This window comes from Microchirus variegatus (assembly GCF_963457635.1).
Source record: "Microchirus variegatus genome assembly, chromosome: 14".
Taxonomy (NCBI): domain Eukaryota; kingdom Metazoa; phylum Chordata; class Actinopteri; order Pleuronectiformes; family Soleidae; genus Microchirus; species Microchirus variegatus.
Genome location: NC_139815.1, coordinates 25,128,582 through 25,154,317, shown reverse-complemented (window position 1 = coordinate 25,154,317; position 25,736 = coordinate 25,128,582). Strand labels below are relative to the sequence as shown.

At 40.5% G+C, this 25,736-nt stretch overlaps 1 protein-coding gene across 1 annotated transcript; it reads right to left on the bottom strand.

Annotated features, from left to right (window-relative positions):
• Positions 1-1,103: 1,103 nt before the first annotated feature.
• Positions 1,104-5,388, bottom strand: fgf7 (fibroblast growth factor 7; the record flags this gene model as incomplete). The annotated part of the gene is made up of 3 exons (XM_083900625.1): positions 1,104-1,322; positions 1,428-1,534; positions 5,103-5,388. 3 exons carry the CDS (start codon positions 5,386-5,388, stop codon positions 1,104-1,106), a joined length of 612 nt encoding a protein of 203 aa, XP_083756751.1.
• Positions 5,389-25,736: the final 20,348 nt, after the last annotated feature.

Here is a 25,736-nt window from a genome sequence, read left to right as displayed (position 1 = left end):
TTTGTATGAAAACACTAAAAAAAACATCTTCTTATAAATATATATATATGAACTTTTATTGTACAGGATTGCTAATGGAAATAGATTGCATAGCTTACACATTCATTGTGTAGTTAAGTTAACTTTGTATTTTAATCTGGATATCTGTTTTCATCAGCAGCAGTAGATTATTATTAATATTTCAAAAATCACACCTTGATAGTTGAGAGGGAGTGAGTGAGTAAGCAGCTATGATGCATTTGACCAGAGTCTGCTTCTCAGTGCAGGAAGGACAGACACAAAAACAACACAAACGAGGTCATCCACAAACAGACGTTCCCACACACTCTAATTTTACTGAACATGCTATTGTATTTGTAATTGTTGAGCCTCTGTTTGTACCGTTAAGACAAGTCCAGCTTGTTTCAGCACATCTAAGTCGAGCCATATCTCTCTTCCAGGACCTTTTACGTTGATCTACACTCCTGAAGACTTTGTGATGATGGTGCAGGTCTCCTCCTCATCTGACTGGGTGTGTCACTCATCTTTTGAAGAAAAAGAAGCTACAGCCCTGACTGTGAGTTACAACTTGTTTTATAAGTCACTTTGAGTTGACTGTATAGACTTTATTTAAATATGAGTGGTGGATGGAAGTTGCAAAAGGCCTTCTTCAGTAGAACGTGATGTCAATTTAGTAAATGATGTTACTTTTGGAGGAAAATTATGTCAATGCCTGATTACAGGTGACGTCTCTGAATTTCCACTTTCAAAAACACAGTTCCAGTCAAATTGTGAATGTCGAGGCCTCACAATAGGAGTTAATTTTCCACACGGAAAACTACGTCACATTTTTAGATGCAGTCTGTGGTTGACTGTAGTGTTTTTACAGTTTATGTTCAGGTTGAAGCTGTTTCGACGTCTTATCTGTGGATATTTTGACATCATTTGAATCTGTTGTTCTCTTGGATGAAAAAAAACAACAACATATTACAGAATAGAAAAGCACAACTAATCTACAACTGGATGAGAGTGGAGTTGGTAATGAGTTTACATGTGTCCATTAGCATATAAAATATCGGATTGAAGTCATACGCAAGTCCCACGGCTTAGTCCTGCTTCTGTTCTCAGTCCACCGCCCTCCTCTCGTCCTCCCTGCATTTCATAGGGATGAAGTGTGATGCTATGAGCTCTCTCCGCGTCTTCTTCCCTCGCATCGGCTTTCCCTTTTGAGACAGGGCAATGAACATTTCTTTTCCATTTTTAGTCCACTTTGCAGAGGAGTAAGCGTTGAAGTAGTTTTCTAGGAAAACCTCTTTGAAGTTGCAGTTTACGTTGTAGTTTTCCTGTAATAGAAAGATTGAATAAGAAAGAAAAAACGTTACTTCTTGTTATTTCTTGATCTTGGACATTCAATTAGAAGCTTGATGATAAAATATCTTTAATATTACCTTGCCTTGCAGCATTCCTGCCTTGTTCATACAAATGTACCGCTGACTCTTTACACCTTTGATAGCGAGTATGCCTCCCTCTAACACCGTCCTGATCTCCAGGATACCTGCCAGACGGTCACACAGGAAAGCGAGACACATTACAGGACAGATAAGACACTATCGTCGCCCCACACTCGACATTCATCATCATTAGCAAATGGGGGGGGGGGCGGAAGTTCCTGTGGTTAATCAGCCCCTGCGCTCTCTGGATTCATTCAGGCATTGTTAACTGCCCTGGGTGGCCATTACACAAACCACAACCTATATGGCCGTAGCACATATGGGAGACAGATTAGGCCTCTCCGTCTCCTGGGATTGAGAAAACTACCTCCTCGCCTGTGCTTTGCACGCTACATTTTTAGGCCTGCCCTTCAAAATGTGGGGAGAGTTAAAACACTTAGCTATTTTGGGGCGTGATATATATTTTTTTTATTATGCAACATTAGAACTAATGGCACAGTGGACTGTATTTCTCAGGAATTTTCCTGCAGGCGTTACTTTAGCCACTGAAGTGATACTCAAAATTGTAAAAAAAATGAATTACATCTTTAGAAATTTAAATGCCAATCATGTATACGGAACAATATTAAGAGATAACTGTCTGTTCTACAAGTGTGTGTTTAATCAGACACAGATGACGGATCCTTAGTACAGCCATCATCCGTGATCGATCTGCTTAGCTCGGTGAAAAAGTCAAATCTTGGCTCAGCCTAAAAAAAACGCGCACAATCTGACAGGATTCTCTTTGTTTAGTTGTTGTGATTGAACTAAGGCCCAAATAGACTTTTAAAGACTTGCATATTGTAAAAAAAAAAAAAAAAGGCAGACTTAAAAGTGAAGTCACTTGCATTTTCAGACTGACATTGAGCATGCTGCATCTCACTATTTGCTAGATGACAAACAGATGGCAGTCTCCCCATCTTGGAATGTTGTTTGTGCTGCTCTTGCACTTCACTTGATATTTGACTGAACGTCACTGCCCTTTGACCGCGTATCTGCATAAAATGCTGCTTTTCTATTCCCCTGTTTGACACCACCTTCATAACAGGTCTTGATTAATAAGAATCAAAGTTTTGTTGTTTTAGAAAGTTGAACTGATTTGTTAACACCTCTCCGTTGACCGTTCATTTGTCTGCAGGAAGTTCTATTGTGTGTTTTCATGGTTGTTAAGGAAAATATAGAATCTCTCAGTGCACATGGGTTAACTATTCTTATAATATGACAAGTAAATAATGGCTACATCTGTTTGGTCTGCTGTGGACAGATGGAACACACGCACACACTGTTAATATTTTGGCTCTGATGTGGATGCTCTCCAGCTTTCCTCAGCTTGAACAGATTTGTCGTCACTCGCTAGTCCAGCCTCAGGCTAAGTAAACTAACTTGGGGGTTATCCCTAATTTTGATTTTCCTGAACAGAGTTTCAATCCAGTGTTTACGTTTGATAATGAGGGTTTTCCAGACAGCCTTCCAGGAATGGCGCGATATTGTGCAATTTGAGATTCACACTGGCCGCTTCACACCAGTTGCTTTGCATTTACGCAGAGGTGACGTATAACAATGTGTAACGTCTGGCAAATTCATTTTCATTATTCGTATTGACTTTGTATTTCAACAGGTTTTTTTTTTTTTATGTTCGGCACTGAAACTCCTGAATCTCTTTAGCAGATTATTTATGTTGCAGTTTGGCTTTACAAACGCAATCCAGATACAATCAGTCTCTCACCTGACAACAGCACTACTACACTGTAACCTGAGCAACAGTAGAAACCAAACAACGCTACCATCCTCTAACAAGTTTATTTGCAGTGGTTTAGGTTGATTGGAAGCAGTTTACGTTTGATGATATTTTTATTATCACATTTTGTTTAAACTCAAATTACGGTATGCCATGGTGTTTTGGTTGGAGGCGGAAACCTGCATGTGTTTATAATTACCATTCACTTTATGTCATAACAAATATCGTTGCTTTCTTCGCTGTTTTATAAACCATCTTTGTTGTTCTCGCTCTTATTTCCATTATTATTAGTATTTGAATATTGCTGAACGAGAAAACGTGAAAAACAAGTTCTCTATATTGCCCAGTGTTTTTGCAGTGCAGTTTTATTAAATGGACAAAATCATTATTATTTCTTTGTCGGAACAAACTTTTGAATTACACTAAGGGTGAGAAAAAACCTCATAAGCTCAATCAAAGGCGATAATCTTTTGCATCTCCCCTTCTCTTTATGCACACTACTTGTTCTTGTCTATTATGAATCAGTGATTTATTACATAACTTGTATATCAGCACCTCTTTGCTCTCTTCAAAGGCTGATTGGATTAATCACTGTGTGGCTTTAGCGTGCGATCCTCAGCCACATATGGGTGCATCAGTTTTTCTGTCTTTCATTGCCAGTTGCTGCACAAGCATCTTTTCCATGAAGCATCTCTCTCTCTCTCTCTGTCATGCCAACATTCCACAGCCACAGCTGTACTGTCAGACGGGAGGAAATGATAACTACTTATAACATCCTCACAATGACGGAGATTTCCAGTAGTGAAATCGCTAACTTTGCACAAAAATATCGGCTCAGACACTTGAAATATACAGTGTTGACATACGATTAACACGGCGAGCAAATCAAACGAGCCGTTCAGTAGCTGATTGTGTTTGATTGTGTTCATTTAACTTGCAGAGTAATTCTTGACTAGACACCGGTCAGTGCGTGTGAGAAGTCAGTTGTTAACCAGGAGGTTTTTATTAATACTGATGCCAGCTTTGTGGTCTAATATCGACGGCTTCTGTGCCTGTGTGAGTCTCAGTTCACGGAGGTCTGGTACCCATCAGTCTCAATGACCATTCGGTTTACTTCATAACAGTCTGTGTTTATATGCTGTTATGATTTAAAAAGCCAAAACCTCCACCTGCTCTATTTTACCTTTTGCTACCTTTGGCTGCTCTAACAGTGACACACGCAGAACGATGTATGTACAATAACAACTCCCACGCGGCTTCTGTCACCTTGACAGGCCAAGTGGCATTTAACGCTGCAGTGTGTAACTTTTTTGTTGTTGTCAATGTCATTCTTATCTCTTTTTGGTCATCATGGACACACACCATGTATTTGAATGCTGCTTCCTTCACTTGAAAACAGTCTCTATGAGCAAAACTATCTGACGATCTGACTGAGGGAGCATTTGTGTGTATACAGCAGCAGAGCAGAGGTGTTTATCTGCTCAAACTGCTGAATGGCGCTGTTCCTTGAGCAGTAGATTTCACTTTTCGTGGACTGTTCTTTGCGTTGTCAGTCATACTTTACTTTACTAGCACAATATCAGTGTTGCCTCAAACTGTCGTGACATAAAACACATAACTTGTCACTGTGGGACACGAGATCTGAACAACGCTGTACGGCAAAAACACACAGAGAGCTGTGTCGAGCTGATTTGATAACAGTTTGAATAATAAGGACATTTGTTTATATTTCAATTAAGCAGTACATTTCAAAACTGATTTGCACAATGAAAACATTCCAGGACTAAGCCTGTCCTAACGATTTGGAGAGTAATTAGTATATTTCATTATTTTTATTGCTAATACATTAAAAGCAAATTGTTAGTTTTGCATTAGACAAAGAGAATTGTCCTTACTGTTGCAGTCGGTGGGATCCTGTGTGCCATTGATATTGCCCCTGTCATCAATTGTCAGGAACCACTGTGTGCGGCTGAACAGTTGTCGTATGCGCACGTCTCCCCCCTCCATGTAGTCGTAGTTCCTGGTGTGACGCTCATGTCTGGAGCAGTTCATGATGGCAGCGAGTTGCTCTGGAGTGCAGTCACTGTAGACCACACACACACTGCCCAACAGGAACATTGCGTGCAAGTACAGTCCCGAGAACAGATTTTGAAGGTTCCATGTCAGCCTCCATTTGCGCATTATAATACAATGCAGTGGGGATCGATGAACAACATACTGAAAATGTGAGCTGGAGATGTGCACACTATCCCTCCCAGCGACCCCGGGATATGTGACCCTTGCGTTGTGACCCTGTTTATGCAGCAGTCTGCGTCGTGATGGGCCGGTGAGACGGGGTTTCTGTGGAGGAGACTTTGTGAAGGTTTGCCGGAGCTGAAGAATACTGGTGACAGAGTTACCAGATGGGGTCTCTCTTTATTCCTCAGTGACGGTGCACTTTGAGTGCTCCATCCTCTTGAGACCATAATCCGAAAAGAGATGTCATAATCCAGTTCGGGAAACGTTAAAAATATTGTCGCTGTAAAAAAAAGAAAAAAAGAATGAGACCTGATTAATTAATGCAGTTAGGAAAATAAGATAATTTAAAAAAAACAAAATAATTGCTGTAATTCTCTGTCCCGTCAAACAAATCCCATACATTTTAAACATGTCAAGCTTCTGGTTTTCTGTGTTTAAATCAAAATGTATTCCCAATAGCGGTGGACAGTATTGCAAAAATAAACACACAATAAACATTTTTAAAAAATCAGTCGATATCGACGATGACTGCTTACGTTTGAGAATTTAAAAAAACCAAACAATAAACATTTGCTAAACAGGAAAAATATTTAAGCTAAAAATATTCTTTGTCGTATTCCGATTGAAGAAAATCATATGGTGATAAATATTGATATTGAATTATTGTCCAGCCCTTCCCTTTGAACAAACACAAACCATTCTACTTGTTAAAAAAACATGTGGAGTTTCTATAACTTACATGAGCTCCAGTGGATGACAGGAGATGTCAGATGATATTTTCCCTGTCAGTTAAGAGCTTTAATCTCAACACTCCTCTCTTCTACTGCTGCAGCCTCAGTTGTAAAGCAGGTCCAGTAATGCAGTGAAACTAAACAAGTGCTGGAAGCCTCTGTCAATTCCCACGTATGTCTCCCTGATTCTGGCAGTTTGACTCTGTTGACTCTGTGCATCTTCTACTGTCTGCTCAGATAAAAGCCTACTGCTGACCTCACTTGAGAGCAATTAGGTCTCAACCAGTCAGCTGTCCCTGGCTGAGGTGCAATGGAGAAACACCCTCTCCTTGCCTCTCACTGTCTCTCACCTACTGGACATGAGAGGGAGCTATAAACTCTCAAAATACCAGGCTCTCTCCTTGGTATTCGCTCCTAAAATACTTCCACCAACATTTGCATACACACTCACTACAACAATCTGTGTCTTGGAAACGTGTTGTTTCTTAAATAGGCTCGAGCTTTGCGTGTAACCGATCTCGCCGTGACTCAGATTCATTTACAACTGATGGTTAAGATATTTGTTCTACTGACTAAGCTTTGAAGAATGTCTTCCCTATCATTTTAAATGTCACAATTAATTAGTGGTTTTACTTAGCCACACTGCATCATCACTAAGGATTTATTGACTCATGTAAAAAAAAAAGAAAAACTTCAAAGGCACGCTTTAGTTCTTATTTTTATTGAGCGTAGTAGTGGGAAGTAAGTTATGGCTGACAGGTAAGCATCCAAGGGGAGAAAAACAGAGAACAGAACTACTCAAAAGTAGTCATTTCAGTGTCAGGGGTCACGCACTTTTTTCACTTTTCGTGTTGGTGTTCACAGTTTATTGCTTTACATACCTGGCCTTTCCTTGGACTCACTACTTCAAAAGTTTATATGGGCCCTAATGATGTGCTCCCTCTGGCAGGTCAGAGCTGCGAGCCTGAGAGTGAGGGACTTCTAGCCGCAGCAGGTTTCCTCCTCGTCTGTGAACTGCGGGTCATAAAGACCTGATCTATTAGGTGTCACTCCGGTCAGTTTGTCTGTCCCTTCAATTACTCCAGAGACACTTCGCACTCTGAAGGCAGCCGCCGAACAATTAGATTCAGAATCACAATTTGTTTATTGCCAAGAGATTTGCTTTTGTCTTTGAAGTCTGTAAAGGGACACTGTGTAGTATTTTTGGGTTTATATAACCCAAAATCCACTTTTGTATACATATTATGTTCTCCTGCATTGTCTAGTCGCTGTATAATATTCTTTGTTTCATTTTCGTAGTGTTTTAAAAAGTCATTTAAAATAACATGGTTGCGGGCCACGGTTGCATAGCCACTGTTAGCAGCGAGGCGCCATGTTTCTACCGGAGCCTGTAAGGACAAAGGCGAGAGAACAAAACAAGCGTCTCTTTACTTGTAGCTGAAGTCCCGCCTCCTCTCTCTCTGCTTCGTCTGCTATGGCCGCGGTAGCTCCGCCCTCTCCCTCGCCTCACGAACCTCATCTGCTGACACGGAGAAAGACGACGAGGACGACATTTGACCAGCTGAGGACACCGTAGCGCTCAGGGAAGGGAGGGGGTGAGCAGAGCAGCAGGTCTTTGTTGTAAATTTCAGCCTCTCCTCCAGATGGCACTATAAACTACTTACTTCCCCTTTAAATTTATATTCTCCAAACCTTAGACTCTGTATAAATATGGACGTTAACACTTTAGATTAGGGAACACATAGTCACCATTAACTAGGTGCTTACTAACATGAATATAAGTAGCATACTAGCCCTTTATTAGTAAATATTAAGCACGTATTAACACCTTATTCTACCTCTATTATGACACAAATTAAGATTTTTCCTAAATAAGGTGTTAATACGTGCTTAATATTTACCATTAAGGGGCTGTGTTCTCTAATCTCCTGTTTTAAAGCCTCTGGATTTGGGAATTAACAGGCGCCATGTCATTTTTTAAAACCATAGGTTTATAGATGCCACCTGCAACCGGGCAATCTGCCAATCATACAGAGTCAAGTCATATGCGTCGTGTTTTATTATCTATTTTCCTCTAAATGGAAAAATCCATCCATCCATTTTCTACCGCTTTATTCTCCACAGGGCGATGTTAGGGTGCTTTGCCGGTCTCAGCTGACATAGGGCGATAGGCGGGGTACACCCTGGACAATTTCGTGAAAGTTTGGCTCATTATCACGTAGACTTTTACTTTTTGTAAACGGAGAAGTTGGATTTTAATATATATAGTCTGTGGTTTGGACCCTTAAATACTACGTGTCGATGAACTTGGAAGAGTAAGATCACAGGAACGAACAGGGTTAGGATTTTCAAATCTGACTTGATTTTAAAAAACGTGGGAACGCACAGGCACAACTAACTTTGTGACAGATTTTCAGTGTTTTAATCCAGAGAAAGCACAGAGTAGATGATGCAGTCAAGACACAAGACCACACACAATCTCGTAGAAACCCGCATGATTTCACATCATTTCAGAATATAAGCAGACGTCAGTCAATAGCTGTTGTGTGTGCGATGTTTTATCCTGAGAAACACAAAAAAAACTGTGGATGAAATCATGGCTAAGAAGACGGACTTGGGTTGTACAAGTTATGGTTCTGAACAAAATTACGCAACATCCGTTCCCCGGTCAACTCGCTCTTATTGGTTATTTAATACTTACGATTTTAAAGGGACAATGTATAGTATTTATGGGTTTATATAACCCAAAATCCACTTTTTTATACATATTATGTGCTCCTGCATTGTCTAGTCGCTGTATAATAGTTTTTGTTTTATTTTCGTAGTGTTTCAAAAAGTCATGTAAAATAACATGGTCGCGGGCCGCGGTTGCATAGCCACTGTTAGCAGCGAGACGCCATGTTTCTACCGGAGCCTGTAAGGACAAACGCGAGAGAACAAATCAAGCGTCTCTTTACTTGTAGCAGGAAGTCCCGCCTCCTCTCTCTCCGCTTCGTCTGCTACGGCCGCGGTAGCTCCGCCCTCTCCCTCGCCTCACGAACCTCATCTGCTGACACGGAGAAAGACGACGAGGACGACATTTGACCGGCTGAGGATACCGTAGCGCTCAGGGAAGGGAGGGGGTGAGCAGAGCAGCAGTTCTTTGTTGTAAATTTCAGCCTCTCCTCTAGATGGCACTATAAACTACTTACTTCACCTTTAACTTAGGAAGACTACACAATAATTTAGCCAGATAATCTGTTCAAATCAGCCTAAACTTGGAAGGCACGCATGATTATTGAAAGGGCCAGATCGGGACCAAAATCTGTCCAATTATCCTGTAGTGTAGGGGAAGGCTTTAGGCGCAAAAACGTCCAAGGGAGCTCAGACAAACTGTTGCTCCTTCATTTTTAAGTGAACCGGTGTATGCGGTCAATATATCTGCCAGTGAAGGCATCCAACTGCGTGCAGACCCAGAACATGCTTGAAGGATTACATATCATACTTGGCCTGGAAACCCCACGTATTCTCCTCAGAAGAGCCTGACGCGATGCAACAGAACAGAAAGATGTTTGAGATTATTGCCCCAGCAGGATTTTCAATGTAAAATGGAAGGATGAACGGCTCTGTCACTCCACCGTTTCATTTCCAGTAAGTATTTCCAGTGAGTGTCTGCAAGTATCACCTCAAAGTTGACCATGAGGATAAAGTTGGTCTGGGACTGGAATACTGGAGGTTAGGTATCATTAGATAGATTAGATAGATTTTATTTTAACCAGTGAGTGACCCTTGTTCTCATGTTGGGAAATGCGGAAATTGTGTCATGACGAGCAGCTTGAAATATGAAACAACTTTGCTGCTGTAATTGAAAACCAATGTGAAAGTTACATTGCATGCAGCTGGAACAGTTGAGCCACAGTGAGAATACAATGTTACATGAATACATTTCTGCAGCGTTAACATTGTAGAATGTAACACTGAAGTTCCTGAATATAACCCCCATCAAGAAGAATCTACACTCTCGAAATTTTTCAATACGATTCCAGAAGGCATCGTTATGCATTGTATTTATAGATATTCTTCCTCAATGTAAGATGATATTGTTCCTGAATGCAACGGTATAGAAGTCTGTGTTGCAGCTCGAGAATGTAGCATTATGGAATCATACGTTATATCACCAGGAAGTATTAATTCATATTCTAGGTTTTATGCTACAGTTCTGGAATATAGCCTGGGTGAACCCAGCTGAGTGTGCCGGCACTTTGATTTCACTCTGCAGACACGTCTGGAGAGGATTCATCCATCCATCGTCTGCTGCTTTATTCTCCAAATGCAGGGCTAACCCTGGCTGACATGGGGCTAAAGGTGGGGTAGACCCTGGACACGTCACCAGTCAATTGCAGACCTAGGGGGTAACTTAGAGTGTCCAGTTATCCTCTGCTTGTTTTTGTGTGAGAAGCCTGAGAAAACCCAGTTCCAAGATGTTTTGAATTGAGATTTTATTAAAGCGGCCATGGTTCATGGAAAACAGGGAACATTAAATAAGTGGTAGATATGTTAGATTTTACTTTCTATTAAATATTTCAACATTTCGTGCTCTCACTTTCTTGTATGACGTCTGTGCTCGCCCATGTGACTTGTGGTTCGACTTCCTGTTTAATATATCAGATCAGATTTGGTTTCAACCTCAGCATTAATCATTAATCTTTGTCACGGGAACTGATTTATCAGGCATTCACTGTCAAATAAATCACCTGTTATGTCCAAACAGTATCAGATTTTAAATCACTCCTGAAATTCTTTCCTTCTTTTGTAATCATAACAACAATTATTATTTTCAGTAGTAGAAGACATATTTGGTCTTGTTTTGTAATAGTGTAATAACCTATTGAAGTCGTGCAGTGGCAGAGCAATTGTAGAGCAAAGCCTTGTCAAAAATGAAGGAAAAATCAAAATTAATCACCACAAGGCGACGTCTGTGAACCGCTCACATTCTTGGAAACCGAGAGTAGGAAGCTGCATGTGTCCTTAAATGACACGTTATGTTCTTACTAAAATCCTCTGTGTGTGTGTACTTGTATTTGTTACCTCTTTACCTCCATTTCTGGCATAAACACTGACCTTGTCAGGACCAGTAGTCCTCATGGAGGCCAAAACCTGGTCCTAATTAGGCAGATCCTAATTTCTAAAGGAAATGGTTAAGTTATGGGCTAAGGTCAGGGTTAGGGTAAGGCATTAACTGGTTATGGTTAAGGTTAGAGATAACGCTATGTTTATGGCTATCTTAAAGCGGAACTAGACCGGAAGTTCCTATTATCGCTGTTTTTTTTGGTGTGTATCTGCGTCATTACCTTGTTTATGAAGCCTGACGGTTCTAAACAAACAGTTCAGCCATTGCTGAGAACGTTGTGTTTTATTGTAATCTCGGGGCTCAACGAGATCACTGAAAATCCCGTAATAGTTACGTAAGCAGCGGTTCTCCTGAACAACCGATCGTCCTCCTCCGGGCGGTAGTCCGGGCACATCCGGTTACGTACATTGAACCGCAGAAGAAGAATAACGTCCGTTGTGGAGGTGTTTCACGAGCAACAGTGTCTTCTGACTCTGGGTCTGACTCCGGTTTAAAGTCATAAAAGGGACTGCGGCGGGGAGTCGTGAAGAAGCTATTTTTAAACACTGTTAAAACAATGTTTTGATAATGAGGAGCAGTGCATCCGCCGTTCCAGAGGGGGGCGCTGCGCTTCTGAGAACGGATGTGCTGGATAGTACTGGCCAATCACAAGACTCTGTCTTCTGGGGGTGAAAGTTCACTCTGAAACATCGCGGCTGAAAAACACTGTCAGAAAAGAGGATTTCTATCGGCTAGTTTACAGAAACTAGAAGGTTTTTGACCATAAAAACAAGTTAATATATGTAAGTAGACCTCCATAATTAACATTTATGTGCAACTCTATGTCACCTTTAATGTATGGGAGTGCACTGTCCTCAGAAGAATAGATGCACAAACCCGTGTGTGCAGGTAGTTTGGTTTTATAGCCTGAATTGCTGCCTACTGGCGTTGGAGGATCAAAGGAGCAGCTCTGTCTGTCTGGAGTTTACAGTAGAGTAGGAAGTGCAGTGGCCGTGAGGCAGGCACATTAGACCTGCGTGAGTGAGCCTCTTTAAATGTCCCTGACTGAATGCTTTCATTCCCATCAGTCCGTGTCACTATCTTGTTAATGTGTCTGTTTCTCTCCCTTTTTTCCCTGGCTGTTGTTCTCTGTTTTGACAAGTGGAGGTCAATGTCTAAAGTCTTGCGACTCCTTTAATTGATTCCTATTGTTGAATGTCATGTTTAATGTTGTACAAGCCAGCAGAGAGTCAGTGAAGGGTTTAAATGATTGCAGCGTAACACGCAAACACGCAAGCTCACAAAGAACTCACATCCCATTCCAGCTCTGAAATTCAGAATAACCTCCAGCTCCAGTCGCAGAGCCTCTGAGCTGCTGCTTTTGTCCAACAACATCAACTAAGCGATACGATTGCCACCGTATCTTCTCGCCGTTGCTCTTTGTAAACATTTGCCATGCCAATGTCTCGTGTTTTCCTCTCTGCTACACTACTTTACCAGTTTTTCATGGCGATAACTAAAGGAAAAACCTTTATTTTTGTGAATGAAATATGATGCTCTAGGCATTCTGGAAAGTTCTTTTAATCAAACGCTGTGATGCCAATCACACGTTACTGTCCCAAGGCTCACATGTTGTTGGACAAGTTGTTTCAAGTCCCTCGTGTTCAGGAGGAGAATATTGCTGTGTGATTTATCGCTTTGTTGCAGGTAATCTGAAGAACCTCTCAGAGAGTTTGCACATGATTTCAGAATTTATGATACCTTCCACTATTACCGCAGAGATATCTGCCCACGCACACGTGTAGAGAGCGCTCTCTATGCTCTAAAAGCATTCCTCAAGAGAGCAGAGCCTCCATGTCTTTGTGTCCCCTCTTTTCTTGTGATATGAGTGCATTATGCCGGCAGAATGGATTATTTTCTAAGGTCAGGCTATTCTTAGTGCTGTTTTAGACTGTTTGGGTTTAGCTTTTGCTTTCTAGATTCCATCATAATTGGGGATCTCCTGGGATGGAGCCTCACAATTAGCTTCAACTCTATATATACATGTATAAAACTATATTTACAACACACACACATGCACACATGTGTAAACATGCACACCAGTATGGCTGAACTGCTCTTAACGCATGTTCCAGCAGATCAGCAGTTCCGTTGAATTTTGATGTCCCTCCCAATCTTCTTTATGTGATAATATGTAGCTAACAAGTTAGATACGGCTTTAACATTTGATTTATCTTAACTTGTTTCATACAGTCTAGATAAGAGCTGAAACAATTAATTATTGATTACCAAATTAATCGTCAACTATTTTGATAATCGATTAATCAGTCTGAAGCTTTGTTCATGATTAAAACAGGATTTCTGATTGTTTTAGCTTCTTAAATGTGAATATTTTCTTTGTTTCTTTGCTCCACGTAACAAAGAAATCATTCAAACTGAATCATTTCGGTTTGTGGACAAAACAAGACATTCAAAAACATCGTCATTTTCAGGTTAGACAATAGACTGGCGTGTGTTGCACACACATAACAAAGCAGACACACACACACACACACACACACATTCTTGTACTTGCTGCATACTGAGGACCGGGTAAAAGAGCTGACAAAGTGAGGACCAGCATTTCCACTTTATAAATTAACACAATTACAAATATCTACTTAATGAAGGACATCTACTAAAGTTTGACCCAAAATGTTTGGTCCAAAATTTGAAGAAAAAAAATTGACCCAAAATTTGACAAAAACGTCATACTATACTGTCATCCAAAATTTGAAAAAAAATGTGATCAAAAATGTTTGGTCCAAAACTTGAAAAAAAATTTTGACCCAAAATGTTTGATCCAAAATTTGAAAAAAAAATTTGACGCAAACTTTTTGGTCCAAAATTTGAAAAAAAAAATTAGACCCAAAATGTTTGGTCCAAAATTTGAAAAAAAAATGACAAAAAAATTGATGCAACATTTTTGGTCCAAATTTTGAAAAAAAAATTGGACCCAAGATTTTTGGGCAAAAATGTGAAAAAAAAATTTTACGCAAAATTTTTGGTCCAAAATTTGAAAGAAAAAATTGGACCCAAGATGTTTGGTCCAAAATTTGAAAATTTGACAAAAAAGTCATACTATACTATGTCGTCCAAAATTTGAATTATTTATTTTTTTTGACAAACAGAGTATAGCATGTTATAGAACCAGATCACCGTTTTTAACATTTTCTGACATTTTATGGACCAAACGATTAATCAAGAAAATAATTGACAGATTAATGGATTACGAAAATAATCGTTAGTTGCAGCTCTAATCAAGATGTGTCCAAAAGTGTGTTTTTTTAACAAATTAAATTTCAAACATCAGGTTTCATTTGTTAAGGCTGAAGGAAAATAGACATCGGGCTTTCACACACACAGTGTCCCTGCTATGCTCTTTGAAGCGTCTCTTCCTGGTTCCTGCCGACACATCGAGTGTTAGTGCAGTAAAGGGGCAACACATGGTCACAGCTCAGGTTGTCACTGCTGCTTCCTCTTTCTGAACGTATTGTAGATGAGAGTTGGAGTTGATCAAGTTGTTGGAAATGGATAATTTCTTGATTTTTAAAGCTTCATCGACATAAACTGAATATACAACCCATACGTAGGTTTGTACCAGTGTATAATCACAATAAAATACTTATTTTTGGGGTTTTGTAGCCGTAGACCTGAGACACACAACCTACCAATGTTTGGATCAATGTCCACAGCTGTCTTTAGTCGGGGGTGTGTGTGTGTGTGTGTGTGCGTGCATGCGGCACCATTTGCCCTGTCGACAAATTCAGGGCAGATTTTTGCACAATGAATCAGCATCGGCGGCTGTCGATAATCGTGAAAGCTGTGATTGGCCGTTAGGCTTCAGCCAATCAGAAGATGAGATGACAAAACTTTACACCAAGAGGGCATACAACGATATCTCCCTTCCATAAGTTCCTCATTTATTTTGGACAAAATATATTAGTAATGACATTATCATTTTTGACAGTACAAGGTAAATGTACCCTGCCAGATAATATCCATAATGCATCTGGTCATGTTAGATAATAATGTACAAAGAGTGATAATTCCTCCACATCAGACATCATTTTGTAAAAAATAAACAGACATTTAGGAATTAATGGAACTGATACATGATAGACAACAGCTGGTTTCCACTGCAGGTTGCTTTTTCTCTGTTATTTATTTCACATTTGGTATTCTTAACATAATCTGAAGTACCATTTAAAAAAAAAAAAAAAAAAAAAAAAAAAATCTTCATCACATGCCTTCATTTGTTGGCAGGCACGCTCAATGGTCCAGGTTGCAGGCAGTTGAAGTGCATTAAAGTCGGTGTAATCGGCCTTGTTAGAGAATGTGAACCAGTGTTGTGCTTGGCTGTCGGGGGAATATGCTGATCCCATCTAATGCAGGAACAGCTGTTAGGGATCACCGTCTTAGCTGCTCACCATATCTGTTCATGTATCAGAAGAAACAGAGCCCTGCTTATGAAAACATGCTCTGCTTTAGTGCCTTTAAAGAGGGAAAGATGTTCTAAAATAAGCACTTTGAGTTTCTGAACAGTGGACAGTTTACATAGATGTGTCTACACTGGTTTGGATTTATAATATGACGCATATGTGCATGAAAAAAAAAAAGTATCCCAGCTGTAATTTTCAGTATTAATGAGTCATTTGTGAACGCTCCCTTACACATACACTCTGTTACATACAGGATATAGTTCACAGGCTTTTAAGTTTTTATAATGTTGCATTACTGCCTTTTTCTGGATTCAGTTATCCAAAAGTTCATAAATCTTCTTTTATGTGGATATTGATCTATTCTCTTTCTTCTCTTTCCTTTTCCTTTTCTCCCTTAACCTTTCCTCACAAGTGCCCAAGATCAGTCTTTATGGCTTGAGTTTAGCAGGAAGTGTCATTTCCACCACATGACCAAAGATTTCTGAGACCCATGCAGCTTAGACCTTAATCCTCTGTCTTTAAATGCACATTATGTAGGATATGTACTTTATTATGTCATAAAATACCCATGATATGTATCATAATAGATGAATAAATACTGATTTTACTTGAAAAACATCTCAACCTGCAGAGGAGAAGAAATACCAGGGCCTGTAATAGCAGTTGGTTGCTTGATCACTGAAACATAATTAGTAGGTCAGACCAATCGGTGTACTTACCAAAACGTGATCTTAAAGATTACAAGGCGGTTTTTTATTTTAGTTTTAATAAATTACTGATTACAGTACAATAATGTCCATAATATCGAATGTGATGATTCTTCCCAGCTGTGACTCTGCTGCTGCTGCTCGGAGCAGATGCACTTTCACTTTCAATCTCTGCCTGTTGGTGAAAAGTCCTCAATTTGATTTGATATTCTTAAAAAATACAACAGAGTGTGGGACAGTTATGTAAGAGTAATCGTACGTGTAGTAACACCGTGTGACGCCGGGAATGAGTGCAGCTCCTCGTTTCTGTGTTTTGGAAACTTCCTTTGGCAACCATCGCTCTTCAGTGTTTTGAATTAGGATTGCATTCCCCCTTTAAAATGCTAATGTTGTACATGTTTTACATATAGCTCCCTTTAAAGTAGATTACAATAAGATGTAAGACCGTACTACAAAACAGTACCAAGACCCATATGCACTATCTGTGCAGATAATTCATGACCACTTGTCCACGTGGAAACAGGCGATACCAGACAGATTGTGATTGTGTATATTAAACTAGTGTCTCATATTTATATATTGCCCTCCTTTTAGAGTCATAAAAGTATATGAAACCGTTATGGGTCATGTGCTCATATGAGCAAATGTAGACCAGAGCAAACCACCCGATATTCTCAGGTCAGTTCTGTGTCCTGTCCTTTTTTGTGTGTTGATCGACGAAATGTAGTAAACTAACCAAGCTGTTGTCACTGAATTTAGTGATTTTGAAACTAACTCATGTAACTTTATACATACGGTTATCTCTGCATTATTTCCTAATGCCCAGCCATCGCTTTTATTTGGATAGTGTTGATTGAAACTCCATGGATTTTATTGTTTTTTCGTAGTCTGATACTTAAATTTCTTTCTAGATGTGACATTAGTGTGAGTGTCGACATGTTTTGCACATTAACTCCCCTCCTGTTAATATCTGTTGCACTAACCCAACTTTTCTGATTCAAGTGTATCACTTTTTAAACCACTCAACACTGAGTCTGCTCCTTTTAGTCCGTCTAAAGTAAAATAAAAATAGTTATAGCCTCAGCATAAATTCTCAAGTATTTATTACTTACACTCCCCTGAATATTTTTTTAATAAAACCCACATATTTGCCCACATTAGTTGTCTCGATTTATATCACTTGGGCAGAATCCGCAAGTTTGACTATAATACTTTGTCCATAATCCTCACAAGAATAAAATGACACAGCTTTACTTTCATGATTCTCTGGGTTGTCCACAATCCAAACTTTTCTCCCACAAGATTCCTCTGGTTGTGGAATAAGCTGTCAAACTCGATTCAGTCACTATTCTGTTTACAAAAGCTTGAAAATCTTGCTCTTCTGCGAATTCTCATCACCTAAAGCCTGAATGAAAACTGAAATAATATTAATTTAAATAATAATAATAATAATAATTAGAGACGCCTCATTTCTCTGTCCATCTTAATTCAATTTCACTATACCAGTGTGTGAAGTATAATATACTCCTCCCTCTCTGTGGAGGATGATGATAGAGCAAATCATCTTATTGGGAATAAATCTGCCTCCTGTGAAAAGTCTGAAGCTGACTTTGCTCGACCTATTTACACCACTGTACTTTAACGTTGGTGATAATGGTGTTACTTCAAGAGCTCAGCATTTTCTCAGATGATACTTGGTATAAAACATTTGAGAACCACTGGAATAGATCATGCACTGTGTTGAGTTAAAGAAGCCAGGACTGGACCACAAACTCTTTTGGAGCCTGTACTGTTGCATTTTTGACAGAAAGTGGATAAAAGAAACAAACAGTAGAAAAAAAAAATACAATAGTTAGACACATAAGAGCAGTCCCTAAACAAGTAAAATATAAGGAAGCCACGGCACAGAAAAGTGCGGAAGTCAACATTGCGTGTTTTATCTCCTGTGCAGACTGTGCAGTCTGAGGCAGACCACAAAAACATGAGTGAGCCATCTTTTTTTCACACTTTGCTTTCTGATAGGACCTCCAGAGTCCCAAGTATAAGTATTAAAATGATTAAAAGTTGGTTTTGCATAATATGCGAAAAACTGATAGCACACATGAAAAGTGCAAAAACGTTAATGATTAAAAGACACGTGACAGCAAAACGCATGCATTTACAGTTCCATTCATTGAAACCTCAGCGTGAATAGGCCTACAGCTATTTTATCGTGTTAACATTCTAGGTAAGTAAGTCTTCAGTTAGTCAGTTAGTTTATCTTTCCAAATATGTTAATTGGGATCACGATTGCTTCCTGGAGCCATGTGTTATTAAAAGCATTAACATCAGATCATTCTCGTAACGAAAAGGGATCGCTGTCACAACCTTTTTTCAGGATTACAGTTGCTTTTCCTCTTTGACCCAAAATACTTCCAGATGAGTGTCTCATTAATCTGTCCAGTTTTTCTCACTTCTCACCATCTTTCTTCAGTCAGTGCCTCTTTTTGTCACGTTAGCCGCATCTGCAGTCTTTCGCTTGCCATGCAGCTGCAGTGCAGTGGAGAGCAGTTTTTTGTTTTTTATAATAATAATATGTTGAACCCCCCCCCCCTCCCACCCACTACAAAACAGACTAATAAATAGCGGGCCAATAAAATTCCATGGCTTATCTAGGTGCAGCGCATTCAGGGCTGCTCAAACAGCAGGGTGCAGTGATGATAACATGTGTGAGGTTCAAACACACCAAGCATATTAATTTCATGAGACGAGCCATGCGTAGGCCTTCACTGACTAGATGGAGCACGTAATGAACCTAAGATGTCCCTGACATTGGGAAGTGAATGTGTGCTGGGGGGCTTCAGTAAAAACACAAATTACAGTCAGAATTGTTCTTGTGCGGCCGTGAATGTCACCGATAAAGACACACACTTGCAATTCCAGTTGTTTAATTGCTTGTTATTGCAAATATTTAAGCCACATGGCAGTAACTCAACGCCTTCAGACATGTTGACGACCTGCTAGCAAGTTAAAACCGATCTTCAGAATGATTATTCTGGTTGGAACAAGGGTCCATTGCATGTTCTCCCCATGCGTGCGTGGGGTTTTCCGGTTTCCTCCCACAGTCCAAATACATGCAGATTAGGGGATTAGGCAAATTGGAAAATTGGACAGTCTAGATTGACCATAGGTGTGAGAGTGGATGATCGTTAAGGCCACATTATACTTCTTCGACTGCGTAATGCGTTATCCGTCTGCGTCACCACGTAGACCACTCGAGCCTTTATACTTCTGCGTCGTGGTGACGGATAGGCGCTGCAATTTCCCGCCCGATCAGTAGGGGTCGCTGCGCAAGGTTGTTGTGCTTTTGGCTACAGTGAGCAATGGCGTCCGAGGGAGAAAGACTGTTGTTGTTGAAACAGTGGCTGTTTTGTCAGTGGCCGGAACGCAGTTTTAAGATAATTTGAGGCGAGAAATTGGCCATTTAGAGTCTAAACATGTGCTGTGTGTGTTAAGATATGACGTATTTATAGTTCGGCAGCGACGCAGTCGGCGGTGTTCAGCTCCGCCCTCTGTGGACGCTCGGTGCTCACTGTGAGCCGGCACAGAGCAGCTTCGCTCGGCCTGTCCTGAGGACCAATCGCAGCTCTTGCCGTCTCCGTTGTCCCTTGACGAAGTGACGGACACTTAAAAAATATTTTGTGCAGCCGGAGACGACGTAGAGGCTCTACAACAGGTTCTGCTTCGACGCAGAGGACTCTGCGTAGCCTACACAGAGCACTTTACGCAGGAGTATAAATTGGGCTTTAGACTATGTGGCCCTGTGATGGATTGGCGACCTCTCATAGACCTTTCGCTCTATGTCAGCTGAGATGGTGCTAGCGCCCCTGACGACCTTCATGTGGAGGATAAAGTGGTAGAAGATGAGTGACAGGGATGTTGGGGCCAGACATGCTGGTCTGATATTTGGGATTTAGAGAGAATGGTCTGAAAAAGAGAAAATATCCAGCGAGCAGTCATTGGGGAATATGCCAGAGGTAAAAAAAAAACAATGGTCAGACTGGTTTGAGACAATGGAAAGATTAACTCAAAATACCACTCCATCTGTACATCATGCCAATTAATGAAGCAGATGAGCTACAGCAGAAGAAGACCACACTGGGTGCCATTCCAGCCCTTTATTCATCATTTTTTGCACAAGACGAGACAACATTCATCTTGTTGTTTTTCTTCTTATTATTATTCTGTCTATTCTATTAGAACATAGCCCTATCCATATGGGGACATGTATTCAAAAGTAAGTTTGATGGTTGGACAAGCGGAGATTAATATGTCTGTCCTCTTTTAAACGTGTTTTTTGAAGAATATTATAGTATGACATTTTACTGCAGTCAGCTAAATTTAATGTGAAAAGCTGACAACTGGATATATTTCATATGAAACCAGAGGCTGCTGCATCTGTACAGTAAACTCAAACATCTTTATCAGTGATTAAGGCCAATAAATATTTTTAACTGTGCCAGCAATGTCAACAACACATGGTGGACAAGGAAATAATTATTTTTCATTAAAATGATCAATCTCTTACAGATGTCATGAAGTATAGTATTGTGGTATTACTTACACTACACTGTTGTCAATAAAAGGCTGAGGGTCGGGGCAGAGAGCACGCAACCATCTGGACTGGAAAGTGTTGTGCTTGTATAATGTACCTAAAAGCAGTAAAAGTATCTTACCAGAAAATGACTTTGAAGCTACTTTTTTTATAATAATATTAAGTAATTTTATTACTTAAAGGTGAAGTAAGTAGTTTATAGTGACATCTAGAGGAGAGGCTTACATTTACAACAACGAACTGCTCCTCTGCTCACCCCCTCCCTTCCCTGAGCACTACGGTATCCTCAGCCGGTCAAATGTCGTCCTCGCCGTCTTTCTCCGTGGTGCGGGCGTACGGTCAGGTACTGGTGTTCCTTTATCTGCTGTAAAATACGTGTGGTCCTCCGTTCTAAACGCGTAAAAAGATCCGTTCTCATCCTCGTCTCGGCGCTCGTTTAGTTCTCTCGAGTTTGTCTATACAGGCTCCCGTAGAAACATGGCGTTGTGGCAATGCAACAAAAAAACATTATGCAGCGACTAGACAATGCAGGAGCACATAATATGTATACAAAAGTGGATTTTGGGTTATATCAACCCATAAATACTACGTAGTGTCCCTTTAAGTAAAAGTCGTAGGTAGGTAGCCATGGTTGCTCAGTGGTAGGGTTGGGTTGTCTTTCAACTGGAAGGTTGTGGGTTCAATTTCTCTTGACTCCTCCCATTTTATAAATGCAGGAGGTGTCTCTTTGGCGTTTTTTTTTTCACTTCTGAAACTTTTCTTCTGCAATTCTTTGTCTTCAGTCCCACTTCAACATGTTTGCAGCTGCCTCGATTTAAAATTATTTAATTTTGCACACACACCAATTTGTGATATTGAATTTGATCTCTGCCTTTGGATGGTCTGTTTTTCTAGCGCACTTTTCTAGCCTTGATGACCACTCATTAACTCTCTATAGATATGTGCAGCACATTTTCTATCAATCATCTTTCGTACCCATTCACACACCAGCGGCCACAATCTCCTAGTTGAAAGACGACTGGCTCTACCACACACAAACTGGGCACAGATTTGAACAGGCAACCTTCGAGTTACAAGTCCAATTCCTTTCCTCTTGGCCATGTGCTGCCCCTGCACAGTGTTGCTGTTTGCCTCCGTCTGTGTTGACATAAAACAAATCACTTCCTGTTTGTAGTGTGGGATTGTTGCCAGGAAACGCAAGATGTAAACACTGCTTACACTGAGAAACACAATTTGACTATTGTTTGAATGTAACGGACAATGTTCAAGAGTTATGCTTAACCAATGTCAAAATACAAAGAAATTGGAACATTAGCTGCTACAGACAGACCGCAGAACTGACCACTGAGAGACACGGCGATACACCACACACACACAAGCATATGTAATAGGTGAAAATATTAGCAGGTCATGTGATCAGATTTAATCCACCTTGAGTGAAAGTCGGAGCTTGTGTTGGATCCATCTAAAGTCCTCCTTCATCTTCTCATAGCCACTGGCTTCACTGGAGCCGTAACCATAACACTGAGTCACTCCACCGAGGAATGTCTGTGTCATGTGTTATGATGGCGGTTAATGGGAATTAATGTTTCCATTCATTTCATGTTAATTAAAAAGGCTGAGGAGTTCACTGATTCACTGACAAGCACACACACACACACTGCATCACAACTAGGAGTTTATATGCAAAGTTTTCTCAAACCGTGACCCAAAACAAGTATCTTAATCAAGTTTACATCCATTGCTTTCAACAGTGAAAATAATCTCTGTGGTATTTTAATGTTTATTTGCCTGCAAAAGGTCAGTCATTATTCACCAGTGTTTGTCTTTCTGCATCATCTATGTCCATGTCACATGTAAGTCAATCTGCAAATTTGTTTGAGTGTGTGCAAATACCGAGGCCGGTGTATCCATGTGGTTTTATTTTCGACAAGAAAAGCACTGCTGTCTGCGGCAACAGTGACGCTCCATCTCTGCTGTCCGTGCCTCCCTCCCTCTCCGTCTCATTGTAAGGATGGATGCCTTTTTAATGATGTGGGTGGGAGACGCAGAGCAGAGCTGGTGAACAGAAGCTGATGTTGGAAGAAGAACAGACACAACTGACCCCATCAACTCCTGATTTCAGCCCTTACTTACCAGGAAGTGTCTTTCTTTCTCTGTCTGATTGGCTTTAAACTTGCGAGGTGATGACAGTCACCTGTCATCTGTCGCCTGAGCCTGAGTTTTTAGCTCTCTCTTGCTTTAACTTCCCTTTATTACGGACACTACATTGGAACTCTGGATCATTTTCTCAGGAAGGCTACACTGATCCAGGGTTCCCACACCTTGGTTGACATCAAATTGAAGGACTTTTCATTGACTTTCTAGGACTAATTCAAATTTGAGGACCGGGGAGTGTTGTCACAGCTTAAAATGGGAGGGAAACTTGTAAGAGCTGCTTCATGAACAGTGTCGGGGTAGTTACTGAAAAAAATAATACATTACACATTACTAGTCATAAAAAGGTAATGCCTTACTTTACTTTGTTACTTGCTGCTGATAACTTTATTCGGAACACTACACTGACACTGATCACTTTCAATACAGCAATATCCATCCATCCATCCATTATCTACCGCTTTATCCTCCACCAGAGGGTGCTGTGCCTATCTCAGCAGACATTGGGCGATAGGCGGGGTACACCCTGGACAGTTCGCCAGTCCATCACAGGGCCACATATAGAGACAAACAACCAATCACTCACACACTCACACCTACGGTCAATTTAGAGTGACCAATTCACCTAATCCCCATATCGCATGTTTTTGGACTGTGGGAGGAAGCGGGAGAACCCGGAGCTAACCCACGCACACACAGGGAGAACATGCTCCTTGCAGAAAGGCCCTTGTTCCGAAGATGTTCCAAACGGGGCTCGAACCCAGGAACCCGGGTCTTCTTGCTGCAAAGTAAAGAGTGCTAACCACTACACCAACCGTGGGAATACAGCAATATATATATATAATCCATTACCTGTCAAAGTCCTGCAACTGACAACATCGAGCACCAAGAAGCAAGTGTCACCCAAGAAACTTTCCCAGTTGAGATTTGTTGTTAGGTAGACAAGAAAATAGAGCATTACGACTGCTGAGTCTGCAGGTGCTTAAAGCACGTATTATATTCTCTGTGTTGGCCTGAGAGAGAAACAAACATACTTTGGTAATGTCATTATCTCTTGACGTACATAAGTGTCCCCGATGACGTTATAAATCTGTGTTTTTTTTTTGAGTGTATGTGTTCCATTAAAGTCATCTATCAAACGGTAAACCACGACTTAAGGAGTCCTGGAGAGCTAGAGACAGATGAAGTGGAGTTGTTCGTGTGGAGAGCAGGTGTTTTCTGGAGGAAAGGGCCTGGTGCGTGTTGTGTATGTGTATATGTGTTTGGGTGTGTGTATCCAACAGAGACCCGTGTGAGGCAATATGCACGCGAGAGAGGCCAAATAACTTCTGTGAACAGTAATGCTCGGAACTGGCCTTGGATTACAACCCAAGGTGTACTGCGGCCTTCCACTTCAATAAAACAAAATTGCCTTACCTACAAGTGAGGCATGTGTTTCTGTTTACCTGTGACATCTGGTAATTAGGTAATTAGTCGTAAAAAAACACATGAAACATTTACTTAATTTGTCTTCTGCATCCTAACAAAGCATGCACAGGTAACACTGAGTGTATTTTTAAAAACTAAATTACACCCAGTTCCTAAATTAAATCAGACTAGTGCCGTTTTGCACGGAAACTGCAAAAACAGTATAATCACCCACACATCTTGCGCTTGCTTAACTTTTCCCCCACGGATGCTTATCCTCTCATGTGACCCACAGTGCTGTGTGAGTGGCTACGGTAGAGCGGCAAAAGCCAATGAGTGCTTATTTTGCAGATATATTTAACGATATATTTTGGATTACTTCTTCGAACAACGTCAAGCGTGGCACTGCACTTACTCGTGCCCATAGCGAGACACTTGAAATCAATCTGACCACCGGTACGAGAAATACTATTTCTCCAACTGGTGGTCGCATATTATGCGAATAACACACGCACACACAGACAGACAGAATTTATAGATAGATTAACATTTTTTCCCTGTTTACTGTGGAAGATATTTATTTAACATAAAATATGAGATGTAAATGCACAGTATTTAGTTTCTGCAGCGAGGGATCTCTCAGTCAGAACAATAACAAAAGGCCTAGTTTGACAAGCAGGGAAGCAGCACGGGGTCATGAGGATTGTTCTGCTTCTTAAGCTCTCGTGATTCTTCAGGGAGAGCTTCTGAGGAGTATTTATGATCCATTCGTGACAAATAGTAGCTCATTAGTAGCACTGAATATTTCCTTCCTCGCTATGATGTTTAATAAGGGATTATAACAGAGACTGTCAAGTGGATGACCTAAATATGTGAATATTAAACTTACTTAAATACCGAATACCGTTGCATTTATACAGTTAGGTCCATAAATATTTGGACATCGACACAGTTCTCTTTATTTTGGCTCTATGCACCACTACAATGGATTTGAAATGAAACGAACAAGATGTGCTTTAACTGCACACTTTCAGTGGAAGGCACATATAGAAAGTGTTGTAATTCCTACACCGTTCACTTGATTTGGATGTAAATGCCCTCAAATTAAAGCTGAAAGTGTGCAGT